Raw genomic sequence first — 27,156 nt, 5'->3', positions numbered from 1 at the left:
TCCGTTTGCTCCGTTTTTTAAACACTGAACTTATCTATGTCTCATTGTTCACTCTTGAAGTAAACTTGTGTCCGTTTGGTGAATAAATAAACAGTTTTAGACCGCTGCTCGAGCTGAACGTGACACATCCGGATGTGTGTGATACCGGTGAGTTCTCCTATACTCTATTATTTTGATTAGACAATCATTAAGTGCTCAATAATAGAAGCAGTTAAAGTGCGAGAGTATACATTGTGCTGGTTTAATTGCAGGGCCCTATGTTTTCCGCGATGCAGATAATGCGGACGGATTCGCGGAATCCATTCATAAAAACTGAATTCACTGTTTAGCGCGCGTGACGCTCGCGGTGATTTCAGCGTCTGCTGTCTCACTAAATGAGGACGAAAACACATGAAGAACATCTCCAGAACTGCTCTGAGAGTCACTTCATGAGCATTTGACCTTTTGTTGATTTGAGTAAAAGCATCATATCACATGCACAGAATTGTAAAGGTATTCCTTTATTTTGCAACCCGTCACAATAAAAGTCCGGTTTTGAAGTCTATTGTTCAGTAGAATGTACATAGCCTACTACTACTACTACTAAAATGAAACAAGCATTATTTTTTAAGAAATAATCACACAACATTTCTTCCATGTTTTAATTTTAATAGTAAATCCCCTTTGTTTGCCAAAAAAAAGTTTAAAAATTTGCTTAATTTTAAGTAATTAAAAGACAAATAAAATTTGTTTCATGCCTTGAAAAATGTAAATACACAGAATTTTTGAGGGGAAAAATCATTAGGCTTCTTTAAGAAAAAATAAATAAAAGTTTTATGCGTTCAAATAATTAGACATGTTAAAACAGACTTTGGTAACAATAAAAAAATATGGTGAGAAAAACTAAAACATTTCATAGGGCCCTAATCATGTAATTTATGTTAAACTTTTATTAAACTGATTTGAAAATGTGTAAGTTTCATGATTTTATTTAATTAGACTTGGAGTGGAGTGGAGTAAAATTAAAATGGAAAAAACAGAATCCAGAAAAATTAAATAACAGAATTTGGAAAAAAATAAAATGGAATTTAGGAAAAAAATTAAGTTTTCATAGGGCCCTATTATATTATATTTCAACATTTACTATTACTATTACTGTTATTATTATTATTACTACTACTTTTTTTGGTAAATAAAGCACTATTTTAGTTTTTTTTTTTTTTTTTTTCTTCTTCTTTTTTTTTCAGTATCCATTTTAAAAACTATCGGCAAATGTGGTCCAACCTAGCTATCGGTATCGGCAAAATCCAATATCGGTCAACCTCTAGTCAAATATAGGTGCACTGTGCATCCATTGAGATTAATTGAAAAATAGCTTGACAGAGAGTGAAATTCTGAAGTGCTCGGAGTGTTCAAGTTAAAATATATCAGTGATAAACTTATATTTACCCTCCAAATCACACACTGGTGAGTAAAATCTAAGAATGTATTAGTCAGTGGCTAATGCGAGTGATTTAGTCGCATTGTAGAGGGTTGTTGAGCCAAATCCTGCAACCCTATTTAGTTTTCTCAGTAATGGTCTAGAAGTTGTTGAAGGCAAACTAAAAACAGCTTTCTGAATGGGTTAATTTTAGAAATTATAAAGTCCCCAAAAGGCTTTTAGCATACTGACAGTCTGGCTGCTATTGTTAACACACTAAGTAGCTTAATAGTTGTCCCTGCTGTTTGACTAGTCAATCTGTTCCTCATGAAGTCATGTGACTGTTAGCTTAAGTGCATGGCAACGCAGTCCTCCTTACAACCTTTCGATTCAGAGGGCCTGCAGTGTTAGATAAAGGATGTGTGTGTATGTTTAGACTGCAGTGCTCAAGTGATTGGTTGTTTGGTAGTCTTTGTGTTGAAGTGTGACTGTGGTGCCTGGGGCCCAGCCTCAGGGTACAGATGACAAGGCGCTCTTGACACCTGTGGGCTCTCTGCTGCCTCTCTTATGTGCCCTGCAGTTATCCCATCTAGCAGCTTTCAGTTGAACAACTCTCGCCTGGACGTCTTTTGGTTTCCATTCCTTTTTTTCCACCAGGAGATGTGACAAATCAAGGTCAAGGTTTTGGTAGTCCTTAATAAGCTTTTGAGTCATGTTAATGCAGTAGCATCCCAGTTAACCAAGGGCATCAGCTTTCTATGGTGTTTCCAAGTTAGCCCAAACAATCATTAAGCAAAAAATCTTAGTAATACATCATAATTTAGCACCAAGGCAGTGGTTCTCAACCTATTTGACTGCAAGGGCCCAACTGTCAACAACAAAAATTTTAAGGCCCCGTGACTTTTCACATTTTTTAAAAATATACTGGAGGAGTAAGGACAAGGATTTTTAGAAATGCTCAGATAATATCTACCCTGTAAAGTGGCATAACTATAAAAATGTCCAAAAGATTTTATTAGTTTACATGACCAGGGCTCGACGATAAGGACTGCCCGATGGCCCAGGGCCAGCATGAAAGATGTTTGGGACAGTTGACGGATATGTCACTGCTAAAAAAAAATCTAAAGCATCATTCTTTGTTCTATTTATTTATTATGTGCTATTGCTTGTAATTTGTTCATTTGCTCTCATTTACCATGTGTTCACTTTTCTTTAATAATCTTTGAATTTTATATTTGTTAGACTAGTAGCGTTTGCTGTGAAATTGAGAATTGTTAAATGTAACTGATTTTAACTGAAATGTATTTTCAATTTTGGCAGGGCCAGTGAAAATGCTGACAGGGTAGGTAAAATTTTGAACAACTGGCCCAATCAGGCCAGTAAAAAAAAGAAAAGAAAATAATAATTGTTAGCATTAAGCCCTGACAACTTTTCCAGATATAAAATTACACTTAGACACCTCATATATCCAGTTGTTAAGTGAGTATTAAAATTAGAAACTTAATATGGAATTGTTTTTTTTTTAATTATTATTAGTATTATTATTATTTTAAATCATTGAATCTCCCTTGGAAGTTTGCTGTGGGCTTCCTGGTTGAGAACGCCTGCACTAAGGCTTGCAGTGTGAACATAGCCATTGACCTTTATATGTGTTTCTTCACTTGAATTAATTTTATTGTGTGCTATGGCATAGGCCATAGTTATTTTTCCTGTTGAAATGAAATAAAGATTTTTTTTGCAATAAAATAAATATTTAGATCTAGACTGATTTTGTAGAATCTTAAGTGCAGTACTCTGAATGAAACATGCTGAATCCGTCCCGCCCACCCTCACATACTCCTGAGAGCTACTGTGGCATGATTTGGTTTGGCAGGGGCTGTGGTGCTGCATGGCTGCTCTGGCAGGGCTTGCATTTGTTTTGTCGCTGTTGTGTTGTGCTTTTGGGCACACAAAAGTGTCCTGCTGGAATAGCATGCCTTGCCAGTCACTAAGTATGTGCATGGTAACTGAAATAGAAAAGTCTACAAGGTTTAGAGAAAGTTAACTAATTCTACACTTGTTTCACTCAAATTCAATCATTATGTTGGAATTGCATTAAATTGTTCCCCATTATTTCCCCTATATATAAACTTCTATATTAGCAACAAAAAAGAAAAACAGATAATAGCTAATATGGTTGTGCGTAAGCTTATTTGCATAAAAATACTTGCAATTTGTTTTCATTTAATTTTAATTATTAAAATCTTTTTTTCCTTTTTTTTTACATTAGAGATTTCAATGGAACTATTAATTGCATAAAAATGTAACCTTATTTAGAGAATTGTAAACTTTATGTGTATTGGTATTGACTGAAACTTTGGTATTGTGTCAACCTTAATGGACATTTTCTCAATTCTCTCAACATTGGCAGGTGTGATGAAAAGATCATTTTAGACCCTGAGTATATATGCTGGCAGGAGGGAAGTAAACAAATGGCTTCATTAACTTGAGCGTTTTGTAGCTGGCTTGTTGGCCTTGTACAGGTCTCTTTATGTGCGCATGAGGGCTAGTGTGAATCTTAATCCTACTGCAGCCTTCTTGTCAACATGAGGATCCAGATTATGCATTCAGTTCCATCCTCTTCCTCTCTTATCTCTCCATCTGCTCTCTCACTGGAGGAAAGAGTGCTCACATTTTTCATTATGTAGGTTTTTACATTTTCTGATCACTGCTTGTGGCCCTTCCGCCACTGCTATAGCAAGATTTTGCTCATTGTTTGATTAGCAAATTTGGTAGGTGAGGGAAATCCCAACAGAATTCAGCATCAGACTATAACACTGATCAATCAAATTGAGAGCTTCTCTGATTGGATAAGAATTCTCATAGACGCATCACTCATTTAAAAGCATTTAGACAGACATTGTAAACATGCTCATTGTTTGTTGTTTTGGTTTTGCAGCCAGGCTTAAGTGATAAAAACCATTCATGTTTTGCAATAAGTCTTTAGGGGAAAGTGGTTTGGCTGAGCGTAACTGTGGACTGTGTGTGTTCAGGTTTGTTTTTTCTTTTTTTCATTTCCTGAGATGAGGGCCTTCATGATTGGTTTCTAGGTTTTTCCACAACATGGCGACTGTAGAGTCACTGTAGGATTAACCTACAAGCAGGCATATAAAAATCACTAGTTAATGTGCAAAATGCTTACATAAGCCGCTACAGGCATTTGCCTTGAAAATCATTGGGGAGGAATGTTATAACTCTAACAATCAGCTCGTGCTGTGATGTTTTCTTGATTTACCAACACATCACTATGGCCCTCCAAACAAATGCTCTCAAACATAACAGCGTCCCCAATATGGTTGTCAACATTTCTGTAATTTCTTATGAAACTATTGAGAATCTTAGTACGAATGGTTTATTTTGTTAACCCAAAAATCTCTAACGTTCAATTCAATAGAATACCAAAAGGAGAACTACAAGGATGAGTCATTGTTATTATTCAATTTAAATGTATTATTAAATACTTATATTTAAACTTTGGGTGGGGAAAAATACTACTATGTTTATGTGAAGACATTATTTATTATAATACCATTTAAAAAAAAAATAATAATTAGGGGTATTGTGGCTTGGGTACAATGTACCATCAGTACTGTGTAACACTAGTCATAAAAATACTCTGACCCTTCTTTGAATGAATTATGTACGCAAGTAGTCACTGGATGCATTTGAGGCACATAATACCAGGTGTAATCTGCATTCTCTCTCGGATCACATAACTGATGTTGTGAACACCAGGTGTGAGCAGAATTTTAGATGGCACATTTATTGGGAAGCTTGTTCTTGCAAAAGGTTAAGAATGGTTTTCCGCACGTGCGTATATGTCCACACATGTTCATTAGCACTCCAGTCCACCTCCTCACCACACCATCCTCCCTGTTTCTCTCGCTTTTCTCAGAAACACGTGCCCCGTTCATGCGTTGCTAGGCAACAGGACATGTGTGCATATCATGTATATATGTGTGTCAGCTGGTACGCTATGATCTTTCCCATTTCTCTGGTTTTCTCTGAGATAGTTGGATATATTTCTGCATGTGAAACAGAGGAGGAGGAGTAAAGCGATAGAGACAGAGATAAAGCCATGTCTCTAGTTAGAGAATAACATGTCCGGAAAGAGGGAGAGTGATGAGTCAGAGTTGCTGTTTTTTTTGTTGTTTTTTTTGAAAACGGATTACACTTTCACCTCGCTGTCAAAAATGAGCGAGCGGCGTTCATTGCAGCAAAGCTTGAGTAGTAGTGATTCAAAGTTGCCTCAATTTTACCACACATGGAATCTATGCACTTTTCTCACATTTTCCATGCTGATTGTGGTGGAAAATCTGTGCAACTCTTTGAAATGCATTTGAAGACCAAAATTGGAGTTTTGTGGTTTTAGTCCATGTCTGTGAGAACATCCTTTATCCCAATACCAATTATTTCTGACTAGTTATAGCAAGTAACAAATAATTGTTTACAGCCGTGATGCATGGCTTTTTGGGGGGCGGGGGCTAATGATGAAAAGGATGATGTACTCTTTAATATGCAATGTGGTAAAATGTGTTAATCAGTGCTTAAGTTACTATTATTGGTAAAGGAAGCATTATCAAATTAGCCTTTGTGAATACAACCTTTTATTTATAAATTTTGTTCAAAATGCAATTATAAGAAAAAAATTTATATGCAAGGAGCAGAGGTTTTTGAATTCTGTGGAAATCTACTGAGCTGTAAGTTCATTGCATTTCTGCAGGCACAGCTTCCATTTGGGCCTACTCATTAGCAACTAAACATTCCCAGAATATCACTGCTATTCCTTCAGCACTCCTCCCGATACAGCAGTGCCATCTCTCTCTCTCTCTCTCTCTCTCTCTCTCTCTCTCTCTCTCTCTCTCTCTCTCTCTCTGTCTGTCTGTCTCTCTCTCTCTCTCTCTCTCTCTCTCTCTCTCTCTCTCTCTCCTCTCCCTCTCTGCTTTTTTTTTTTTTACAGAAAAACTTCAGCATGAATGCATACATATACGGCTTCCTAACATCACTGTGGAATAATAATGGGTGACTGCAGGAAGAAAAGCAAGGCCTGCCGCCTCTCTCCTCCACTTGTTTGTCTTCTTTCCTCTCAACACAAAAGCCTCTAATCAAATGAATTGGTGTGGGTCAGGGGCTGCTCAGCCAACCCCATCCCGCTGTTGCCTGGAAACGGCAGTGGGCCCGGCTGGCCTCTCCAGTGTTCTATTTGCACACCAAACAGGGCTCGCCGCCGCGGCCGCTCTTATATGAAATGTAAATAGGCTGTTACAGTAGCACAGCAGAGAGCGAGCATGCCACGTATCGGAGCTCTGTTCATTAAGCTGCTCTCAGCAACACCTGGGAACCATCAAGCCTCCATCATGGCCCTCGTTATACCCCACACATCTCCATGTTCCTGATGCAACCAGATTATATCCGTCGAATGAAATCAGTCACGTTTGCACATCATATGCTTCAAAACTTCTAGATTATTTTTATTGTTAATTCTTGTATTTTCAGTATACTTTTGCTGAGGTCAGGCTTACAGCTGATTGGTCTGTGGTTTGTGAATATTTCTGAGATGAGGACGCTTTGAGTGTGGACAGCCTCAAGCTGTTGTGACTCCACTGTAGACGTGGTGAAAGAGTCCTGAGCTGATGTGATGTACATGAAAACACACACTCATTTCCACGTTGACTCAATGCAATGGTTCTTTTTCACTGAGAGACAGCTGCACTAAATACCAGTGGACGTGATGACTGCGCCCTATGCTACCATGGTGCCGAGCTAGGGGGTTGTGGGCCCTTTCATCTCAGCAGGAGGCAGAGTTTCCAAAGCAGCCCATAATAGTCATACTGTGCAGCAGTGATTGTATGAGAAATAAGGAAGAACTGGACTCAGGGCTTCCAGGGGCAACACACTGTGATGGCCCTGGTTTGACCGCAGAGAGAGGATTGCTACAGCAAAGAAGGGGAGAGGAGAGGTCCTATTGATTGATGAATGGAGAAATATTTGTTGAGAGCTGAAAGTCATTTATTCATGGTGTCTCACCAACTGTGCTGACAGTTTATAGGTTATGCCAAGAAGAAATGGCTGGATATACTTTGACCATATGCTATTACCTCTGCTGACATAAAATACCTAGAAAGTGTAGGGCTGGGCATTAACACATTTCACAAGCTTGGGATTTCTTTTCATTTCCAATCTTGATTTAATTTGATTCTATGTCTGTTCATTAGGATGTATCAAGTACATATCCGTTTTGCTTAAAGGAAAAAATATCTCAACTATGCACTGATGCCTCACATTCAGTTGGTTTATTACTATAAAATTAAAACTGATTTGTACACAAACATAAATTGCACGCAAGGCAGGTTTTATAATAATAACTTGGTAATGATATAATTGTTTCCTACTCCAATTCATTGGTAAAATATAAACATTTAAAATGGTGGCTGTAATAACTTGTTTTCATGACAGATTTATTCAAACATACATTGTATAATTAAGAACAGGTTAAGTAAAAATAAAATGAATATTAAAATATAGTCTATATTTAGTAAAATGCTTCTCTGGTTAAATTTTCTAGCTGACTATTGAGCTATGGTCATTGAATGCCTTTTCTGAGATGAATGTAACGTTACATGACATTGTTTGCAAGCTGTTTTACTGATGCCGTTCCATGGTTGAAAAACTGATTGATACATTTCAATAAATTGTTTTATGTCTTAAAGTTTGCCAAAACTGTATTTGTTTGAGTTTTGTAATAAAATCGACCATTTAGACTTAGACTTAGTTTCATGTCAAAATGTTTATTGCAATTTCTTGGATGGAAGGTGCATTCCAAATTATGTTTAGCAAAGTTTTTTTCAAACTAAAATAAATTCACTGTCTGGTATTTGTTTTTTAAGAATCTATTTTGGTTCATCAAAATGAGAATAGATTAAAATCAATCATTTCAACCCAGCCCTAGTAATGTGGCACATCAGAGCAGGTTCACATACTCTGCAGGTCTGACATGACACAGCAAAGCCCCATCTTACACATGAAGGAATACTGACTTGTTTAAACGTATAAACGGACAGCATACCTGCTTTGCATTTAGTTTTTCCTGGCAACTCCTTTAGATCTGGTGATACTGTTTTTGTGTCATGCAGCAAATCAATTCTTGTTTTTCTTTATTTTATTAGATTATTTTTTTTCCATCATTTTGCTTTCCCTGAGACAACAGTCATGCTATTCTGTTTTCCTATCCAAATCTGTGTAGGATGCACATGTGCTTGTGACAGGGGCCATCGGGGCCGGTGGAAGCGGGAGATTAGAGGGAGCTTTATGTTCCTGGCTAAGCAAAGGCAGGACTGCACTGTCAGCAGGCAGGAGGAAGCTGTCTAAGCACTAGTCGGCTGACCCTGGGTCAGCCTCAGCAAACTGAGAGGCCTACATTCCTCCCAGATTAATCCCATGACCCAGAGCCAGCCATCCACTAACAAGGCCTGTCTATCTGAACATCAGCTAGCCTGAAAAATGCAACCGGTTGAACCTGTATGTGAAGCCTGTGATCACGCTCAATAAAGACTGGAGTTGTTGTTAATAGCATAATTTCAGTACTCAGTAACACAATTCTTTGTAAATCACAATTGTGTGCTTAAAGCTGCCAGATACTGCAACTTCTGACACTGCAGACTGGTTATTGTTTTTGTCAGATTGGTACTAAAGTATATATTAGGGATCCACAATACAAAATATTGGCAGATTTCCAATACCGATATACATTTCCTTTTGATCTGAAATGATACCAAGTCTCTCCTATGCAGAAATTATTTTTAATTTTGGTTAGTTTTGAGCAAAAAGACAAGATGCAGTGGAAACCTTAACATTTTATGTGTGGATTTAACATTAATAGATGGTCTAAAGCAGGGGTGTCCAATCCTGTTCCTGGAGGGCCACTGTCCTGCACAGTTCAGCTCCAACCCCAATTAAACACACCTGAACCAGCTAATCAAGGTTCTAGGCACGCTAGAAACTTCCATGCAGGTCTGCTGAGGCAAGTTGGAGGCCCTCCAGGACTGAGTTTGGACGCCCCTGGTCTGAAGCAAAAGAGCTGTAAAAATTCTAAAAATCTTTTCGTATATATCACATATTAATGAATAAATCTTTATGTAGTAAATTATTAAATTTACAAGAGTCCTGTTTGTTTTTGTATTTTTTTTTCATTCATGTAAGCTATAGATTCTAACACAAGTATCTTAATGTTATTTGTGTTTTTTACTTTTCATTTTATTACAAGTAGGCCAACAGCGCCCCCTAAATAAATAAAAGGCCTTAGCAGACAGTCATTAGAACCCCGGGGGAGGCTGTTGTTGCTGCTGCTGCACACGCTTGTTCCAGTTTTTTTCTATCGCACACTGGCACACTGGATGTGTCATTCTGTACATACTTTCTCAAATTAAATGTGGTGATCAAAAACAGTGGATGTAATCACTTTTCAGGCAAAAGTTTGCTTCAAGAATGTGACCACACTGCTGATGTGATTTATCGCTAGCACACCCTAAGCACATGTGAGCGATTTGTCTTATCGGCAAGGCATATCGGCATAAATTTGTTCAAATCGGCTGATGTTTACATTTGAAGCCTTTATCGGATGATTCTGATAATATTGTGCATTCCTACATACAATACATTCCAGACCTTTGACTGCGTTTCATTGAAAAATAAAAAAACAAAGTAGCAACACTACCATTAGCTTTGCAGATGTTTGCAGGTCTAATATAAGAAATTTCACAGTTGAACCTATACAACAAAATGTCATGTGGAACCCAGTTATAAGTAGATATAGTAGACATAGTCTAATCCACATGTAAGAGATGCCGCTTGTTGCCGTGCATGGTTAGGACATGATGTCAGCTTTTTCCACACTATACAGTCTCTAAAATGGAGATTTGCTTTGGTGAAAGTTCTTGCACAGTCTGCCAGGGACCAGGAGTGTGCTAGACCCCTGCAGGGAATATGTACAAACTTGCACTCACTGCTGTTGTCTGGTTGTGCTGCAGGAAACGGATGCAGGGAGATGTCAGTAAGCCTGGGCCTTGTGCTGTCTGCTCCAGCTACAGTAGAGTACAGTGCTAAAAGTAGACCTCATATGTGATGAATTACAGCTGGCTGCAGGAAAAAAAAAAAAAAAAAAACTGCTTTGTCTGACACAAGCACCCACACTGATGGCAGATGCGCAGCAGCTTTTGATTGGGGTGGAAAGCAGAGGAAATGAGGCGTGTTTCTGGAATGGATGTTATTGTGTTTCTTCTCTTGGTGCCATTCCTGAATGTGTGTGTGTGCGCATTTCCTTTCCTGCAGTAACGCTTGCGGAACACACACAAGTTCAGAAGCAGGGTGCACACAAATGCACATTCCACAAATAGATGCATTACACCATATTATGCTCTGTTCATGTGTATGCTCTCTATTTGCATTCAGAGTGGATTTTATTGACTAAATTTTGTTTTTGGAGATTTGTTGCCTATTCCCTCCAGCCAGTAGAATTGTGGAATCTCACAGTTAACATATAGACATAGTTGAATGGCCTGTGGTTGCTTTGATCTTAAAGCAGACCTGTTTGGGCCTGTATTGTTCTAGAACATGCATCGACCTACTTTAAGGGTACAAGCATGTCTGCGTTTGTGTGTCAGTTCCACACCACATTTGTTTATCCACAATAGAACCTGACCTTTCGGTGAGGATGGGGTGTGGGAGACATGCCTGAATAACAGAAGAGCAGTATTACTGTCTGTCTGCATGCGCGTGCACTAGGTTAGATAGAGATATAAATAGCTGTCTTTGAATAGGAGGGCTGGAGAAAGATGGCTGTGGCGCCAGAGTTGTGGTGAGTGCCAGTTTTCCAGGGGAAGAGAAAGCAATGGGCAGCCTTGCACGTCACACAAAACTAAAACATGCATTATGGAGGGATGATTATAGTGTACAACTGCCCTCACGTTAAGCCTTGATGTTCAGCATACACAAATATTTGTTCAAGGGTGGAGTTTCCTGTACAAATCTTGGTTACATTTCACTAGATCTCTGTTGAGGGTGATTAAGTCACTTGTCTTTTGCACTTTCATAACATTTGGGTGTGATGCAATGCATATTTTGGTTAGTAAGACCTGCAGTACAACGGATTGCTGTGCAAAAGGCTTTTATATGATGTCACTTAAGAACGACATGCATTTTATAATATAGTTTGTCTCCAAAGTGAACACACATACTTTATTTAAATTGAGACAGGGCGTTTTGAATCTACAGTCGTTCTGTGGGAATGTTCAGCATAAAAATGGCTCCCATATGAGGGGAAAAAATGACTCTGCATTCTTACAGAGATTAAACCCCAAAACATTTATTCTAAATAGCATACCATTGTCAAAGTCTTGATGTGAAATCTTTTATTGTATCTCTATCGGTTGTCTGTCCAGTAAGTTTGCGATACTATAATGAATAGATTTTTTCCCCTTCTAATCTCTTGCAGCAGCCATCTCAACCCTGCAGTACTAATGAATTGCAGTGCACTTGCACACTCCGCACTAAGACACTGTAATGTTTTTATATCTTCATCTTATCATTTTGCTGGTAGCTCTGATCTCTGTATATGTGACAGTCTACAGGTTGCTGTTTTGTTTTCTAGCTTCAGAATCACCATGCAGAGCTAGATTTTTGTATTGTGTGATGTAAACAATAGAAAAGTTGTAAACTGAACTTGACAAAATGTACAAACAAAAATACAAAAAATCAAAGAAAAAAATATTTACATAATAAAATAAATTATTAAACATTACAATTCCCCCAGTCTGGACTAAGTTACAGATTTTCTCTCACTTAAACAACCCTCAAAATAAAGTGCTCTGTGACTGGAAAGAGGAAAAAATGGTTAACTTGAAATGAGCTGCTGTATGTAACAAAACAGATGTCATTTCCTGCTGTGTTTGTAAATGGCCTTTTTTACCCCTAACCTTGTGTCATCTTTCACATCAAATTCTTACATTGTTTTAATGAATTCCATTAAGAAATAAGAAACTGTAGAGTTCTTACCATTCAAATGAAATTAGTATTAACAAACTCTATCTTTCCACTGCTGAGGAAACAGAAGCTGCATCTGAAGTGGTATTAGATGCATTTACACATAAAGAATCATAAATCCCATAAACCAAAAAAGAATTCAAAATTCAAAATCCAAAAACAATAAAAAAATTAATGTTTTACATATTTTTTTAAACATACAAATAAATGTAGAAAAAAATAAACCACCAGTAGGTGGTGGCAAATGTCTGTTTTAATGAGTGAGTTATTTATTCATTCATTCACCCTATTTATTCAAATGGCTGATTCATTCAGAAATGAGGCAAGTGACTGTCCTTATGAATGGGCCACTGAATCTCTGACTCACTCGATTCGTTCTAAAACATGGATTCATTCAGTAACAAAACACTGCTGTGTGTTGCTCAGAGACACACAACAGTTCTGCTGTGGCTTTGATCTGAATTTTTCGTCTATTTTCATCAGTGAAATTGAGCAAAAACAGTCAATAGTTTGTCTTAAATCTAAGTCACTTAATTTTAACTTTGTTTATTGAAAAACTATTGAATAAAATCAGTGTCACATTGCAATCGTGTTGATATTGATATTCGGGGAAATATCATTGCCATATAATGTTGCTTACCTAAATCATATTTTGTAAATATCTTTCTACTGCAGTATGCATCTGTAAATTTCTGAGAGTTACTTTGTGTGTGCTCTCTCTCTCACACACTCACTCAGGCTGTGCAAGCCTCATCTGGCACGACATAAATACATTATCAGTCACTGTTTACACTGAATGCAATTAAAATTTGAATGATTCTCATGCGAAACAACATGTTTACGTGTGACTGTGAGTGTGCGCATGGCTGTGACTTCATTGCCGGCACCGCTGGATCAGCTCAGAATCGGCAAGATGTGAGACTGACTGGCCTGTCACTGATCCAAGCCGGTCATGCAAAAAATCGTCCGACTCTGATCACTGGCCAGACAATCGGTGCATCTCTAATAAATATACTGAATTCTGTTGGTATTTTAAAGAGTTGCTTAAATTTACAAATACCTGGGGTTTATGGAAATGCCATCAAAGCCAGACAACATTAAAATCTCTGCTGGTGTTTGTAATTGTTGTCTTGCTTGACTGGATCAAATGCATTCTGAGGAATGGTCCAGATTCTTGAACTGTGTTGCATTTAAAACATAGCCTATATTGAATGTGTCATTTAGGTTGCTTAACAGTTATTAGTTATTGCAGATTAGAGTTATCAGATGAACAGGTCTAGCTCACAAATTTTAGTTTTTTTTTGCCAGTAGGGCTGTCAATAAAATGAAATTTTGTTTAAGCTTAAGTAATATTTGTGCTGTAATTTATTCACTTTCATGTGTCATTTTTATGTTAAAATCCCTGTATCAATTTAACAAGAAGATCTATTGAGTTTCTGTACGTAAATGGAAATGTTTTTTACATGCCCTAATTCCAAATCTGGGGAATGCTGTCATCACTGTTCGTAATAGAACTCCATTTGTTCTAGGAAATCCCTAATATGGATAAAAGCATCCAGCTATCACTGTAACTGAATAAAAAGAAGGTAGAAATGTCTTGAATGATGAAACATGAAGACAATAAACACTCGACTGCAACAATATATGGTTTATGTGTTCTTTAAGCCATCTTGGGTATTTTCATAATAATTAAGTATATTTATGATCCACTGCTAATCTACATGTCCTTTATTGCAGTATAGAATATATTTTCATTCTGTGGTAAGAAGTCACATCAGATCACAAAAAATATATATATTTTAACACTCCATTGATGTTGTGGTATAAAACTTGTTCTCTCTTGTTGGACAGCAGGTTTAGAAACGCTTCTTGTTACAGGTCATTACAAGGGAAGATGTTTGGTGTGTGTTACTTTTTCAAATGCACGTTATAAGCAACTCAAACTTCTTGTTCTGAGGAGATCAGTACGCATGTGCTGTTTGATTTTGAAGATCTGTTGCTTTAAAGGACTTTGAAAATGACCAGTTGAACAAAAATGGGGGGAAAAAATATAGAATTTTGTTTGCTAAGTAAAAAGTTTTAATGGAGATTGACAGTAAAGTACTAATGTGTCCTTCCCTCTCTCTGTCTCACAGACGGTCGATGACGATGCGATGGAAGCGTGAATGAGGTTTGTCGTGGCAATAGCTGAACGATGCCCAAGGGTGGGGGTTCTAAAACCCCCCAGCTGGAGGACTTCCCATCCAACACCGACATGGTGGAAAAGCAGGGTGGGAAGAAGGTGAGGAAAACTGATTTTATATAAATGTGCACACACTCTGCTGATATAACTGCCTGTAGCCTTTCTCAGCTGTTAAGTATGACCCATTGGATAGTTTATATCCTAAATATTTTCTTTAGAGCTACATACATCATTGCACACTGCATTGCTTATTTCAACATTATTAAGAATGGGAATATTTTATTTGTTTTTGTACAATTTAAATATTTAAGTAAGAATCACAGTCAATAGTTGATCCTTACTAATCATGCTATACTAATAGTACATCACTCTGATGTCTATGTGATGTTTTCATAAAACATTTTTGTAACTGTTTTTTTTTTTTCTTTCGTAAGATGAACAAGGTGCTTAAAACACAACACCTTATACCCTAAGATCACAAAGCTGTGAGAATATGGCAATCTTTAGTTAAGAGACTTGACTTAAACATGCTAATTAATGAGATTCATTGTCCTCGATCCTAGGATTTGTAAATCCAAAAACAGCAAAAGCAAAACCATCAAACAGCACTAAATATACGGTCATAGAAGACTGTCTTCTGCTGTGTTAAGGGTGAAAACACAGTAGAAATTCAGTCTGGAACTGTAGAAAAACAATATATAAATAAAGAGGCATTTGATGCTGTTTTCTCTTCATACGTTTTTGAATCTGTGGGTCAGTGTTTTGGTGCAAGATAAGCCAGAGTTAGTGAAGAGTTTATGACCCAGATGGTGTGTGTATGTACATCATTCTGTGCAGTATTGCATCAGACTCTGCGAGTGGAAGGGAGCGAGCACGTGAGCGTCCGAGGAAGAGTGAAAGCATTGCTAGGAGACCAGCAAGTAAACAGGGCTGCTCACACAGATGGTTTTAGAGAAATGCAGCAAAAGAGTTTTTACTTGATTTAGCTTTGGTTGCTCTACGTGCTATAAGAAATCCTGCTCTCATCGTTGTCTCTGGCTCACTGTGTTTTCATATCTCTTTGAGCTCAGTTCTTAGGGGCAGATATTGTCCTTGTGCTTGTGTGTGTTTGCACGTGGATGACATCATAGTCTCATGACAGAGGGGGAGGCGGGCTGGGTGGAGAGGCTCTCGCAGTAGAAACGTCTCTACGCTGCATTCAGCTTTAGCTTTATCACGGCACTAAGAGCTCTTTAATTAGCCTTCATTAGCATTGCCAGTAGCAGACACAGCCCCAGCTGCTCCAGTCCCACTTCCTCTCCCAACAGTCAGCCTTTTACTTATGTGCATGTATGGAGTCCTATTATTTCTACATCCATTTATGTTTTTATGAAGAGATCAGGTTAAAATCTCAATTTCTCTTCCTTTGTGGGGACACATGTTTTACATAGAATATCTCATGTTTTGCTTAAAGTAACTTCAGGACATTTTTCATGGACACATATTGTGATATTCCTTTGTCCCAGCACTTAAATTGTGCCATTTTTCTTGTTTTAGATGTTAATTAAATGTGCTGCAAAGAATATTATGTCCATAAATATACAATTATCTATATATTCAAATTATGATTATTATAAATGATGATAATAATAATCATATAAATTATTATATGGTAAGTGTCCAACTTTAAAATGCAGAAATGTCTCATAATGAACAACTTGGATGAAAATGCCCTTTAAGTATGCTCTTTACTTTGCAATCTCTTGGAGTCTCCCAAAAAATGTTGCAGTCCCCCTGGAAAACAAGTCCATATTAGCCATATATATTCAATAATGATGTACGCTATAATGTATAAAGCTTATGCAGTTGTATCTTCTATATTTCTTTGTGACAGCAATATTTGTCCCTTACTCTGAGCTGAATCGTTGGAGGTTCTGTTATGCTGTTTCCTACTAAACTTAAACTATTTCCCATGTTCCCCTAGGATAAAGACAAAGGCTCGTCAAACAAGACTCCTAAATTGGACCACAGCGATGGTGTCAAAGAGATGAAAGAGAAAGCTCCTAAGAGGAAGCTGCCCTTCACCGTCGGAGCCAATGGGGATCAGAAAGATTCTGACTCGGGTAAGGGGGTGGGGCCAGCTCATAGCACAGAATTCTGGGTAACAGGAAGTGTGTGAGTGTTTGTGTGTAGGCTACTGTTGATGTTTTTCTTCAGTAATGTGGCCTGCAATGACAGACATGCTGAAGGAGAAACCATTTGTCCAGTAATTGGAAATTTGTTGGATATGACATGCTGAGAAGAGTGAGATATCATACTTTGTTTTATTTATAGGGATATTTTGATGTAGATCAGCCTGAATCATTATCATTTTTGTTCAAGTACTTCATTTGATCCTAACTGAATGTGGGAGTTTACGGTAAGCTGCACATTTATGTTGCAATTTGGCTATTTTTTCCCATTTGTTGTTGTGTTTTTAGCTTGTGTAGGGTTAGGGTTGGTGGTTTGAATGTATTTCAAGTTGTGTGGTTTGTTGTATGGCTGTAATTTCTGCATATTTTTGCAGTCGAGGCGCAAGCCTCTCTGTAACCTTTTAGCAAGCCGTTGGCAGAACCCCCCTCTCTTTTGAGACGTGGCTGTAAGGCGTGAAATCTTGCCCATTTTCTCTCTCATCAGACAATGCCTGAAGTGCTCATTGTAATGCTAATAGGGGGTGTGGTCACATTCATGCTTTGATTGGCCTGTCTCTGTGTTGGTCTCTCTTTCTCTGTCCATTTCCAACACTTATTTTGCTCTAAACACTGAAGTACTGCTTTTGCATTGGTTTATCTATTAATAACTAATCCATTGAATATTTCTTCAATTTTGAAATTCAGTTTTTCATCAGAGATTTAAATCCTCACTTTTAGGCCCATACAATGGCAGCTACAGTCTCTGTGAAGGTAGTTAGGGTTTTGTTGCATGTTTTTATGCTGCATCATTGTCTGTCCCTAATGGAATCCATCCAACTATTGGCTGTGCTCCACCTCATGCACCCTTACTGGGACTTTTTGATGTAGTTGAGCTGCTCTCTCCGTGGTCTCCTCCCCCAGTTGGAAGGATTCCAGTACAGGACAAGTTAGATCTTCATTCCATTACCACAACGAGCTCACACAAACACCCTTTCGGCTGCTACTGAAAGTTGGACACACGTTTTAAGGTTTTACTGCAATGGGAGCTTTTTAATTATGAAGCGTTAGCAGTTGCTATGGAAGCCATTATCAACCCAGTCTTGGCAGGGATGAAATGAAAAGGAAGTTGTATAGGAAGTTCTTTATATATTTCCAAATTTTGGCGATAATTGATGTGGGTAGGTGTGTGGGGGGGTACATCTGTAAAGGGGTGTTTGAAAGCAGTGTGAAACATGAATGAAATTGGCTTACTGTCTCTAAGCTCAACTTTTAACAGTATTGCAATTATTCCATAATTATATATCGTCAGAAAAGATGTCACAAAATCGCTATTTTGAAGTATCGCCTAGCCTTAAATGATGGTGCAGATGGAGACAGAGTGTTGGTTATTAGGCTGTAATAAGTTTGAGTTGATTCCTCACAGAAAGCAAACCTAAGAATAGCATGAGTATACTAATAATCTGTTAATTGTTTTATGACCAATAACTGATATGATTATAAATCTAGGATGTTTTGTTTGTTTTCAAAACAACAAAACTTAGTTTTTCATTTGCATTAATTGAAAACTTAAACCTAAAATGTTTGTTTTAATCATTTTATTCTATGTATGCATAACACCTGGCATGCAAAAAAAAAAAGTGTTTGAATTGGGGAAAAACTAATGTCTCAGTATTGTTTGTCGTAAAATTGTTGACACAAAAATGTGGCTAAAAATAGCCAACAGTTATCATGTTCCTGGCATGGCAAGTAAAGAGTTATATTGCTTATATTGCGTGTAACTGTGTATCAAAGCTGAAGCCGAGGTAAGATGGAGCCAGATTCATTGTGTCACTGAGGGTGTTTCCTGTCCTCCATTTTCTGGAAGATTCCATTTGAAATGCATCATTTATCTAGCTGATATTTTTATGTCTCCCTCTCTGCATCTCTCTCATGGGATCTCGGTGCATTCTGCACTCAGGGAGATGGCAGAGATCGTCTGTGCCTCTTAGATCTAGTGCAGGAGCAACCCACAAGGCCCAAGAGCACTCCAGGATACTTCCACGGTTCTTTCTCTCCATCTCACTGTCTTCCTGCCTCCATCTCCTGTGTTTGCTCATTGCCTCTGCTGTGCTTTCTCAGGCCGCAGACATTACGTAGTGCTGCATTATGTAGTGCAACTGCTTTGAACAGCCTTCACTTGTAGCGATGTATTTAGCAAATAATAACAATGCATTTCCAGAGGACATTACAAACACTGAATAGCTTATGAGGTGCTTTTTGGGGATAAACACTGAATGGTTGGAGAACTTTGGGAACATGGGCTATAGCAGACGGTGGACATGAGCTGTGGAGGGAGAATGCTGTGGATAAGGGTGAAGGGAGTGGGTTGGCTGATAAGAGACAGTAATATTTGCTGCTCCACTGCTGCCCACGCCTTTCTAACGCTGGCGGGCATGTGCACTGGTACACTTGCACAAACAATTGGGCTCTGGCTAATACACACTCACATTTAGAACATGTCTGCTTCCTGTAGGCAGAGAGAAGAGATTCGCTGCTGTCTAAAAGATCGGACTAGTGATGGTTTTTGGCCTTTATAAGACCAAGCCATGGAGCATTACTTATATTCCTGGAGGGAGGAATGTTTTTGTAGTATTTCATTTTCTGTCATGCAGCGCTCTTATGAATTATTCACTATTGTGATTTCACCATATATATATATATATGAGATCTGGTGGTGCCTGAATTTTGTCGGCGTCTGTTTTGCCTGGGTTTTGTTAACACATCTCCCACTGGTACTGCTGCCCTTGCATTCTGAAGAGGTGAAGCGTGGACTGCGTTCACACTGCCTCTGTGTTCTGTGTTTGAGAAGCTCGGATAAAGTAGTCTGATGCATTAACATTCTACATTTTCTCTGAGAAGAACCCTCAAGTGCTCTGTGGATGACTGACTTCATCATTGTGGCTGATGAAACCGATCCCCTCACTCTTTTTAACCCCCCTCCCCCATACTGTCCTTTCATCTGCTGTGCATAAAGTATTGACACAACATCCTGCGGGCACTTCCTGTCTCTTCTGCCTTCATTTCCTGTTTTCTCTGGGCAGCTCGCAGAGAGTTTCTGCCTTATAGTTTTGGTGATTGACTGGGGATCCATGTGTAATGTTGGGATCTTATGAGGGGTGCTTCCTAAGGCAGGCATCACTGTTAATATTGCCATTATTAATATTGCTATTTTGTACAAAACCTTAACTATAAGTCTTAAACTTCAGTGCATAGCTCATCTTGCATTGTGTGTGCTCCAGAGATGAATGATGTACAGAGATGAGTAAAGAGATGTGCTAGTTTTACTTTCTTTTCTAAGTAATTTGATTTTGTCAGAGGGCTCTTGAATCTTGACTTGTCAGTAATAAACCACACTGTCAACAACATGTTTCATATACTTGCACGTTTACCACTGGAAATTTCCCTCGTCTATTAGGCTGTTGCCCCTGTAACCCTCAGTCCCTGGCCTAGATTTCCTTCAGCCATAAGTCTCAGAGGACACACAGTAAGCAGCTCACTCACATAATAACAAGAAAAACTACACTAGTCAAACTGAGGACTGATCAGTATGAACTGCTGGGCTCTGGTCATTTGCACATTTTGAGCTGATAAGATTAGATCATTCTGAACATTTTAAAGACATACAAACCTCACATCTAACCAGCTCTTCTTGTTTGGGTTGTTTATAAAAAAAAAGAATAACTATAACTTCCTTTACAGAAAGAAGGCAACTTTAATTAAAAAAAAAAAAGTTTTATATTGGTGATTTGTGCTCTTAGTGTATCTGCCTCTGTGAAACTGGTCTGTTAACCTCTTCTGTGTTGTATGATAATACACTGTTTCTAAGTGTTTTTAAATACTAACTAATGATTTGGAGCAACAGACTCCCCCCACCCTGCTCTCTAAAGGGGCCTGTTTTAAAACCTGCATTTTTTCACAAGTGCTTTAATTGCAACGCTCAGTGTTGATAATTCAGTGCAACAACAACCGATCACTCTCAATGACAGATGTCACACAATTGTTGTGTAAACAGTTGTGAAATGTTATTTCATTATTTATATTGTTTATTTAGTGAGTCTGGCTATATATATAGTTGGGACACTGTACAAATTGTGAATAAAAACAGAATGCAATGATGTGGAAGTTTCAAATTTCAATATTTTATTCAGAATACAACACAGATGACGTATCAAATGTTTAAACTGAGAAAATGTATAATTTTAAGGGAAAAATAAGTTGATTTTAAATTTCATGGCATCAACACAATCTCAAAAAAGTTGGGACAAGGCCATGTTTACCACTGTGTAGCATCCCCTCTTTTTTTTATAACAGTCTCCAAACATCTAGGGACCGAGGAGACAAGTTGCTCAAGTTTAGGAATAGGAATGTTGTCCCATTCTTGTCTAATACAGGCTTCGAGTTGCTCAACTGTCTTAGGTCTTCTTTTTCGCATCTTCCTCTTTATAATGCGCCAAATGTTTTCTATGGGTGAAAGATCTGGACTGCAGGCTGGCCATTTCAGTACACGGATCCTTCTTCTACGGAGCCAAGATGTTGTAATTGATGCAGTATGTGGTCTGGCATTGTCATTTTGATACATGCAAGGTCTTCCCTGAAAGAGGCTACGTCTGGACGGGAGCATATGTTGTTCTAGAACTTGGATATACCTTTCAGCATTGATGGTGCCTTTCCAGATGTGTAAGCTGCCCATGCCACATGCACTCATGCAACCCCATACCATCAGAGATGCAGGCTTCTGAACTGAGCGCTGATAACAACTTGGGTTGTCCTTGTCCCTTTAAGTCCGGATGACATGGCGTCCCAGTTTTCCAAAAAGAACTTCAAATTTTGATTCGTCTGACCACAGAACAGTTTTCCACTTTGCCACAGTCCATTTTAAATGAGCCTTGGCCCAGAGAAAATGCCTGCGCTTCTGGATCATGTTTAAATATGGCTTCTTTTTTGACCTATAGAGTTTTAGCCGGCAACGGCGAATGGCACGGTGGATTGTGTTCACCAGCAATGTTTTCTGGAAGTATTCCTGAGCCCATATTGTGGTTTCCATTACACAAGCATTCCTGTATGTGATGCAGTGCCGTCTAAGGGCCCGAAGATCACGGGCATCCAGTATGGTTTTCCGGCCTTGACCCTTACGCACAGAGATTGTTCCAGATTCTCTGAATATTTGGATGATATTATGCATTGTAGATGATGATAACTTCAAACTATTTGCAATTTTTCTCTGAGAAACTCCTTTTTGATACTGCTCCACAATTTTTTGCCGCAGCATTGGGGGAATTGGTGATCCTCTGCCCATCTTGACTTCTGAGAGACACTGCCACTCTGAGAGGCTCTTTTTATACCCAATCATGTTGCCAATTGACCTAAGTTGTAAATTGGTCCTCCAGCTGTTCCTTATATGTACATTTAACTTTTCCGGCCTCTTATTGCTACTTGTCGCAACTTGGAATGTTTTGGAATGTGTAGCTCTCATGAAATCCAAAATGAGACAATATTTGGCAAGACATTTCAAAATGTCTCACTTTCAACATTTGATATGTTATCTATATTCTATTGTGAATAAAATATACGTTTATGAGATTTGTAAATTATTCCATTCCTTTTTTACTCACAATTTGTACAGTGTCCCAAATTTTTTGGAATCGGGTTTGTGTGTGTGTGTGTATTAGGGATGGGCGATATGGGCTTTAAAATGTATCATGATAATTTCTGATATTTATTGCGATAACGATATCAATGATGATAATTTAGGGAATCCTGTTTTATTTTTATTTTATTTTTTTTTTAAAGAAAAGTATTATATTTCCTATTTTTACCCAAAATAGGGTGTTGTGAGCAGTACTGGAAGCCGGAGGCCGCCCTTGCGCAGAAACTCCACATATGCATAGTAGAAGTAATGCTCCAGGAAATCACTAATATGAACAGAGGTATCCAGTGATCGCTGTAGCTGAATAAAATGCAGATAGAGAAATCTTTACTGAGGAAACCTGAATACAATAAACATGCGATTGCACAAAATACATGGTCTGTGTTCTTCAAGCAATCTTGGGTATTTGTAAAGTGTATTTATAATGCAATGGTAATCGACATAGCCTTTATCACTGTATATAATGCTATAATTAGTATAATTTCTGCCTTATTCTGATACGAAAGCACATCTGATCTCAAAAATAATTTATTTCAAACACTTGACTATGTTATGAAGTTAATATGGAGAAAAAGCACGTCAATTAATAATATCTTTGTTGGACAACAGGTTTGTAAACGACTCATACACATGTAAAACTGTATTCCACACGTGCTACTGTAGTACATTTATTCAAGGCTAAGACCGATTTTTGTCGCACTGTACAGTGTTATCCAAACCTGTTCCAGATTGTAGAAGGAGCTGCTCAATTTCATGCTCGCCTTCCTTCACACCACTCCACACAGTCACACACAGAAATATGTCAACAACTAGATTTTATCATTATTATCGCGGGAAGACTAATTCTTATCGTGGGGAAAATTTTTACCGGTATATCGCAAACGATAAGATATCGCCCATCCCTAGTGTGTGTGTGTGTATATATATATATATATATATATATATATATACATATATATATATATATATATATATATATACACTTTTTTTTTTTTTTTTTTAAACATTGTCATAAGCTATATGACAGTATATACTGTGTGACAGTAGAAATGTACGGTAAATATGTTTGAACCTCACTATATCTGCAGTGTATTAACAACATATAAAACACTTATAACACACATAAAATAAATTTATGAATCTTGCATTTTTTGGTTTTCAAGTTGTTACTTGATTGAAAAATAGAAAATGATTACTGCATATAATAAGTAAACATTTTGCAGACACAAATACAATTTAATTAAAGTACAACAAATTGGGACAGATTAATCCATCCGAATACTTCTGTAATGCTGTAGCAGTGTGATTACCTCAGCTGAATCTATTTGTCTTTTAGAAGACAAAAAGTGCAAGCACTGCATTAGCTACCTTCATCCGCCCCTGTTGTAAACATGTTTAGACTGCTGCTGTTCATGCTCTTCAAGGTTTGAATCACAGGAATGTGACTATATGGCAACTGTGTGTGTTCAAGAGGTTGGGGGTACATAACACATGAGTGTTTGCAGGTGTTAGCAAATAGTCATCACCCCAAAACCGTGAAGAATAATTCCTGGAAAGATCTTAGTTACTGGAAGCATTTGTGTCTGACTTCCTCTCCCTATAAATTATGCTTGTGGCCTTGAGCAAATCACTATGTTGGGAACAACAAGCTGGCTTGAAAATCTTCCATAGATTAAACAAGAGCAAAAATCTAGGTGACAGGATGTTGTACATTGGGTTTTTTATTTGTGTTAATGGCACAGGAATGTGTGTGTGACATTTTAGGCATGTTTGTACAGTTGGAAGCTTGTGGGTCATACAGTGGAAACTGGCAAACACAAAGATGGCTCTCCTACTGTAAGTCGATAACACGGGTGAGACGACTATAAAGAACTAGACGACTGTATTGTAAGGCAGATATGTTGACACTGACATACTGAGAATAATAGATGGGTGTTTCTGTGAAGAGCAGCTGCTTTTGTCCAAACTCAGCAGTGACCTTGCTTCAGACACACTGAAATGTGAACACCGGCCATTTTGTAATCTGTGATAGGCTGCTAAGTCATAGCCTTAAAGAAACACACACGTATACACATGCTAGAATGGCAACGAAGGACCCCTCCCTCCCCATGTGGCTTTTGGGTAATCTCACACTATGGCTGCTGCCACCAACAGGCTTACACATGGGCCAAGTGGCTGGGAATTCACCCAAGGTTTCACTTGACCTTCAGGCTACTAAAGATTGCATACATGGGAATGCATAATACCTTGTGATAGCTTACTTAGGTGGAATGCAAAGGTCATGAAACTGAGTATTAGAGGATATTGTGTCTGTTCGCAAGTGTGTATAAGGCTGGTTTGTGGATTAATATGCCCATTTTCTCCTCCACAGAAAAACAAGGTCCAGAGCGGAAGCGGATTAAAAAAGAGCCCACTAACACCAGGAAGTCAGGCCTGCCATTTGGGATGGGCATGCCAGGGATCCGGGCCGGGTACCCCCTCTCAGAGCGGCAGCAGGTGGCTCTTCTCATGCAGATGACAGCGGAGGAGTCCGTAAACAGTCCAGGTGCATATTTGTCATGGGTAGCACGTCTCCGGGGCCGTGAGCAGGAGGGGGCCCAGTGGTTTCAGTAGCTTCCATGGTCCCTGCTGCACTTTCATGCTGTTCTTCATTTAAACACACACCACAGCACTTAATTAGAATTCAATTAAACAAGATAACCCTCATCAATTCCCATTACTTCAGTGAAATGAACCTCTGCAGTCTAAATCCACTGTTGTTCATCAGCCCTCCAGGACTGTTGATAGAGCATCAAGACACTTGGTTCTACTGTTTCAATATGAATTGTTCAGATTCAGACTTGATTGAATTGTCTCGGGTGGTTTTGCATTTTAATGTTGGAGCTTGGGAAAAATAAAACCTTGGATTGTTACATTTATTTCAAAGGTCTATTGACAGTTTGTTTTCTGAGCTAGACTGTTTGTTTTTTTTCTATAAAGTTTATTACTTCTCAAGTATGCATGTCTCTATTACATTACTCAAATTTAGCTCTTTCTCTTCGAATAGTTCACCAGATTTATTTTCCAAAACAAAAGACTACAGCAAACGCCCCTAACCCCACCACTGCAGAGCACTTTTTTATGCCAGCTATTATTGTGCACACTCTTTAGGTTGTTCTGAATGTAAGTGTCTATATGTAGCTATATGTAGCTCTGTCTTTCCTGTGGTCAATAATAAATGACCTTGTTTACAAACTAAATAGTTTGTTGATTCAGTGGGCTTTAATTTTGTTATTGACAATATCATACAATTCCAAGATGTGAAATTCTGTTAAAGTTGTGTAATTTAATCAAAAGGTGTAACGCAGGCAGGAGGTGTCATTTGCCATGTTTGTTGTGTAAGACTGCCACCTTGAGGTCAGAGCAAACAGGACTCAGTCATTTGCTCATACTAAGTCAGCGGGTTCTCAACCTTTTTGGCTCCAAGGCCCTCCATTGTTGAAGAGGGTATTTGAAGCCCCTCCCCCTACCCCATGTAGGTTAATATGTTTCCTCTTATACTTCAGGTATAATGATTACAAAGCTTGGAACTGAAGAACTGAGGGGTTTTAGGAACCATACTCTTTTTCACCAACAAATTGACTTGATTTTTTTCTAGTTGTTCGTGATTACTGGATAAGGATTTTTAGAACCATTTATACTTACAATAAGCATAATTATTTTTATTATAGAAATTACCAAGAAGTTACCATGCTATCTTGTGACCACCTTGGAATGTCGCTGAGACCCTGAAGAGTGCCCTAGCCCCCTGGTTGAGAACCATTTCCATAACTAATTGCTGTTAATACTGATATTTTTGTTCAGACACCACACCAAAGCATCAGTCGCAGTCAAGTCTGGGTCAGAAGGGAACACCAAACTCTGCCTCAAAAACCAAAGACAAAGTTAACAAGCGGAATGAGAGGGGTGAGACGCGGCTGCACCGGGCAGCCATACGTGGGGAGGCACGCCGGATAAAGGAGCTGATCAATGAGGGGGCTGATGTGAATGTAAAAGACTTTGCAGGTAAAGGCAGACATCACAAATCACCTGACTTCCACCTTAGTATTGTAACATTCTGTTTATATTAAATGGGAAATTAAGTGATTACTATCTTAGTCTGGATAAAATGGTGATGAGCAAACATTTAAAAGTGAAATGCTCTTTATTTTAGGCTGGACTGCACTGCATGAGGCGTGTAACAGAGGGTATTATGATGTGGCCAAGCAGCTGCTGGCAGCCGGGGCTGAGGTTAACACCAAGGGCCTGGATGATGACACGCCTCTACATGATGCGTCTAACAATGGCCATCTCAAAGTAAGTACCTCAGAACAGACATTCCAAGTTAAGGTTTATTTTAAAATTTTAAAATTGGCATTGACAACCATATTCTGGTTTTATAGGTTGTGAAGCTGCTGTTACGATATGGAGGAGATCCTTGTCAAAGCAACAGAAGAGGAGAGACTCCATTAAAAGTGGCAAATTCGCAAACAATGCTTAATCTGTTGCTGGGAAAAGGCACTTACACCTCCAGTGAGGAGAGTTCCTCAGGTGTGTTATCATGCAGTTCTTGTGTGAATAATTCCAGAAATTGCCTTAACAGGAAATGTGTACCTTATGTTAATGCTAAGAATTCTTGTGTGTT

The 27,156-nt window shown here is 38.4% G+C and overlaps 1 protein-coding gene across 3 annotated transcripts in view; it reads left to right on the top strand.

Annotated features, from left to right (window-relative positions):
- LOC109092881 (ankyrin repeat domain-containing protein 11-like) overlaps positions 1-27,156 on the top strand; it is a 129,578-nt gene that overhangs the window by 92,735 nt on the left and 9,687 nt on the right. For 2 of the 3 annotated variants that reach the window (XM_042760939.1, XM_042760938.1), the window contains exons 3-8: positions 14,611-14,756; positions 16,621-16,759; positions 24,865-25,038; positions 26,337-26,537; positions 26,686-26,828; positions 26,915-27,062. In XM_042760939.1, coding sequence (XP_042616873.1) covers positions 14,670-14,756; positions 16,621-16,759; positions 24,865-25,038; positions 26,337-26,537; positions 26,686-26,828; positions 26,915-27,062 — 892 coding nt within the window. In that variant the 5' untranslated portion in view covers positions 14,611-14,669. Of the gene's footprint in view, positions 1-14,610; positions 14,757-16,620; positions 16,760-16,817; positions 17,056-24,864; positions 25,039-26,336; positions 26,538-26,685; positions 26,829-26,914; positions 27,063-27,156 lie in introns of those variants that run through there. The other variant, XM_042760940.1, reaches the window with a different exon arrangement.

This window comes from Cyprinus carpio, chromosome A7 (genome assembly GCF_018340385.1).
Source record: "Cyprinus carpio isolate SPL01 chromosome A7, ASM1834038v1, whole genome shotgun sequence".
Lineage (NCBI taxonomy): Eukaryota > Metazoa > Chordata > Actinopteri > Cypriniformes > Cyprinidae > Cyprinus > Cyprinus carpio.
Note: the sequence above shows the minus strand (reverse complement) of the source record. Positions and strands in the feature narration are given on the sequence as shown.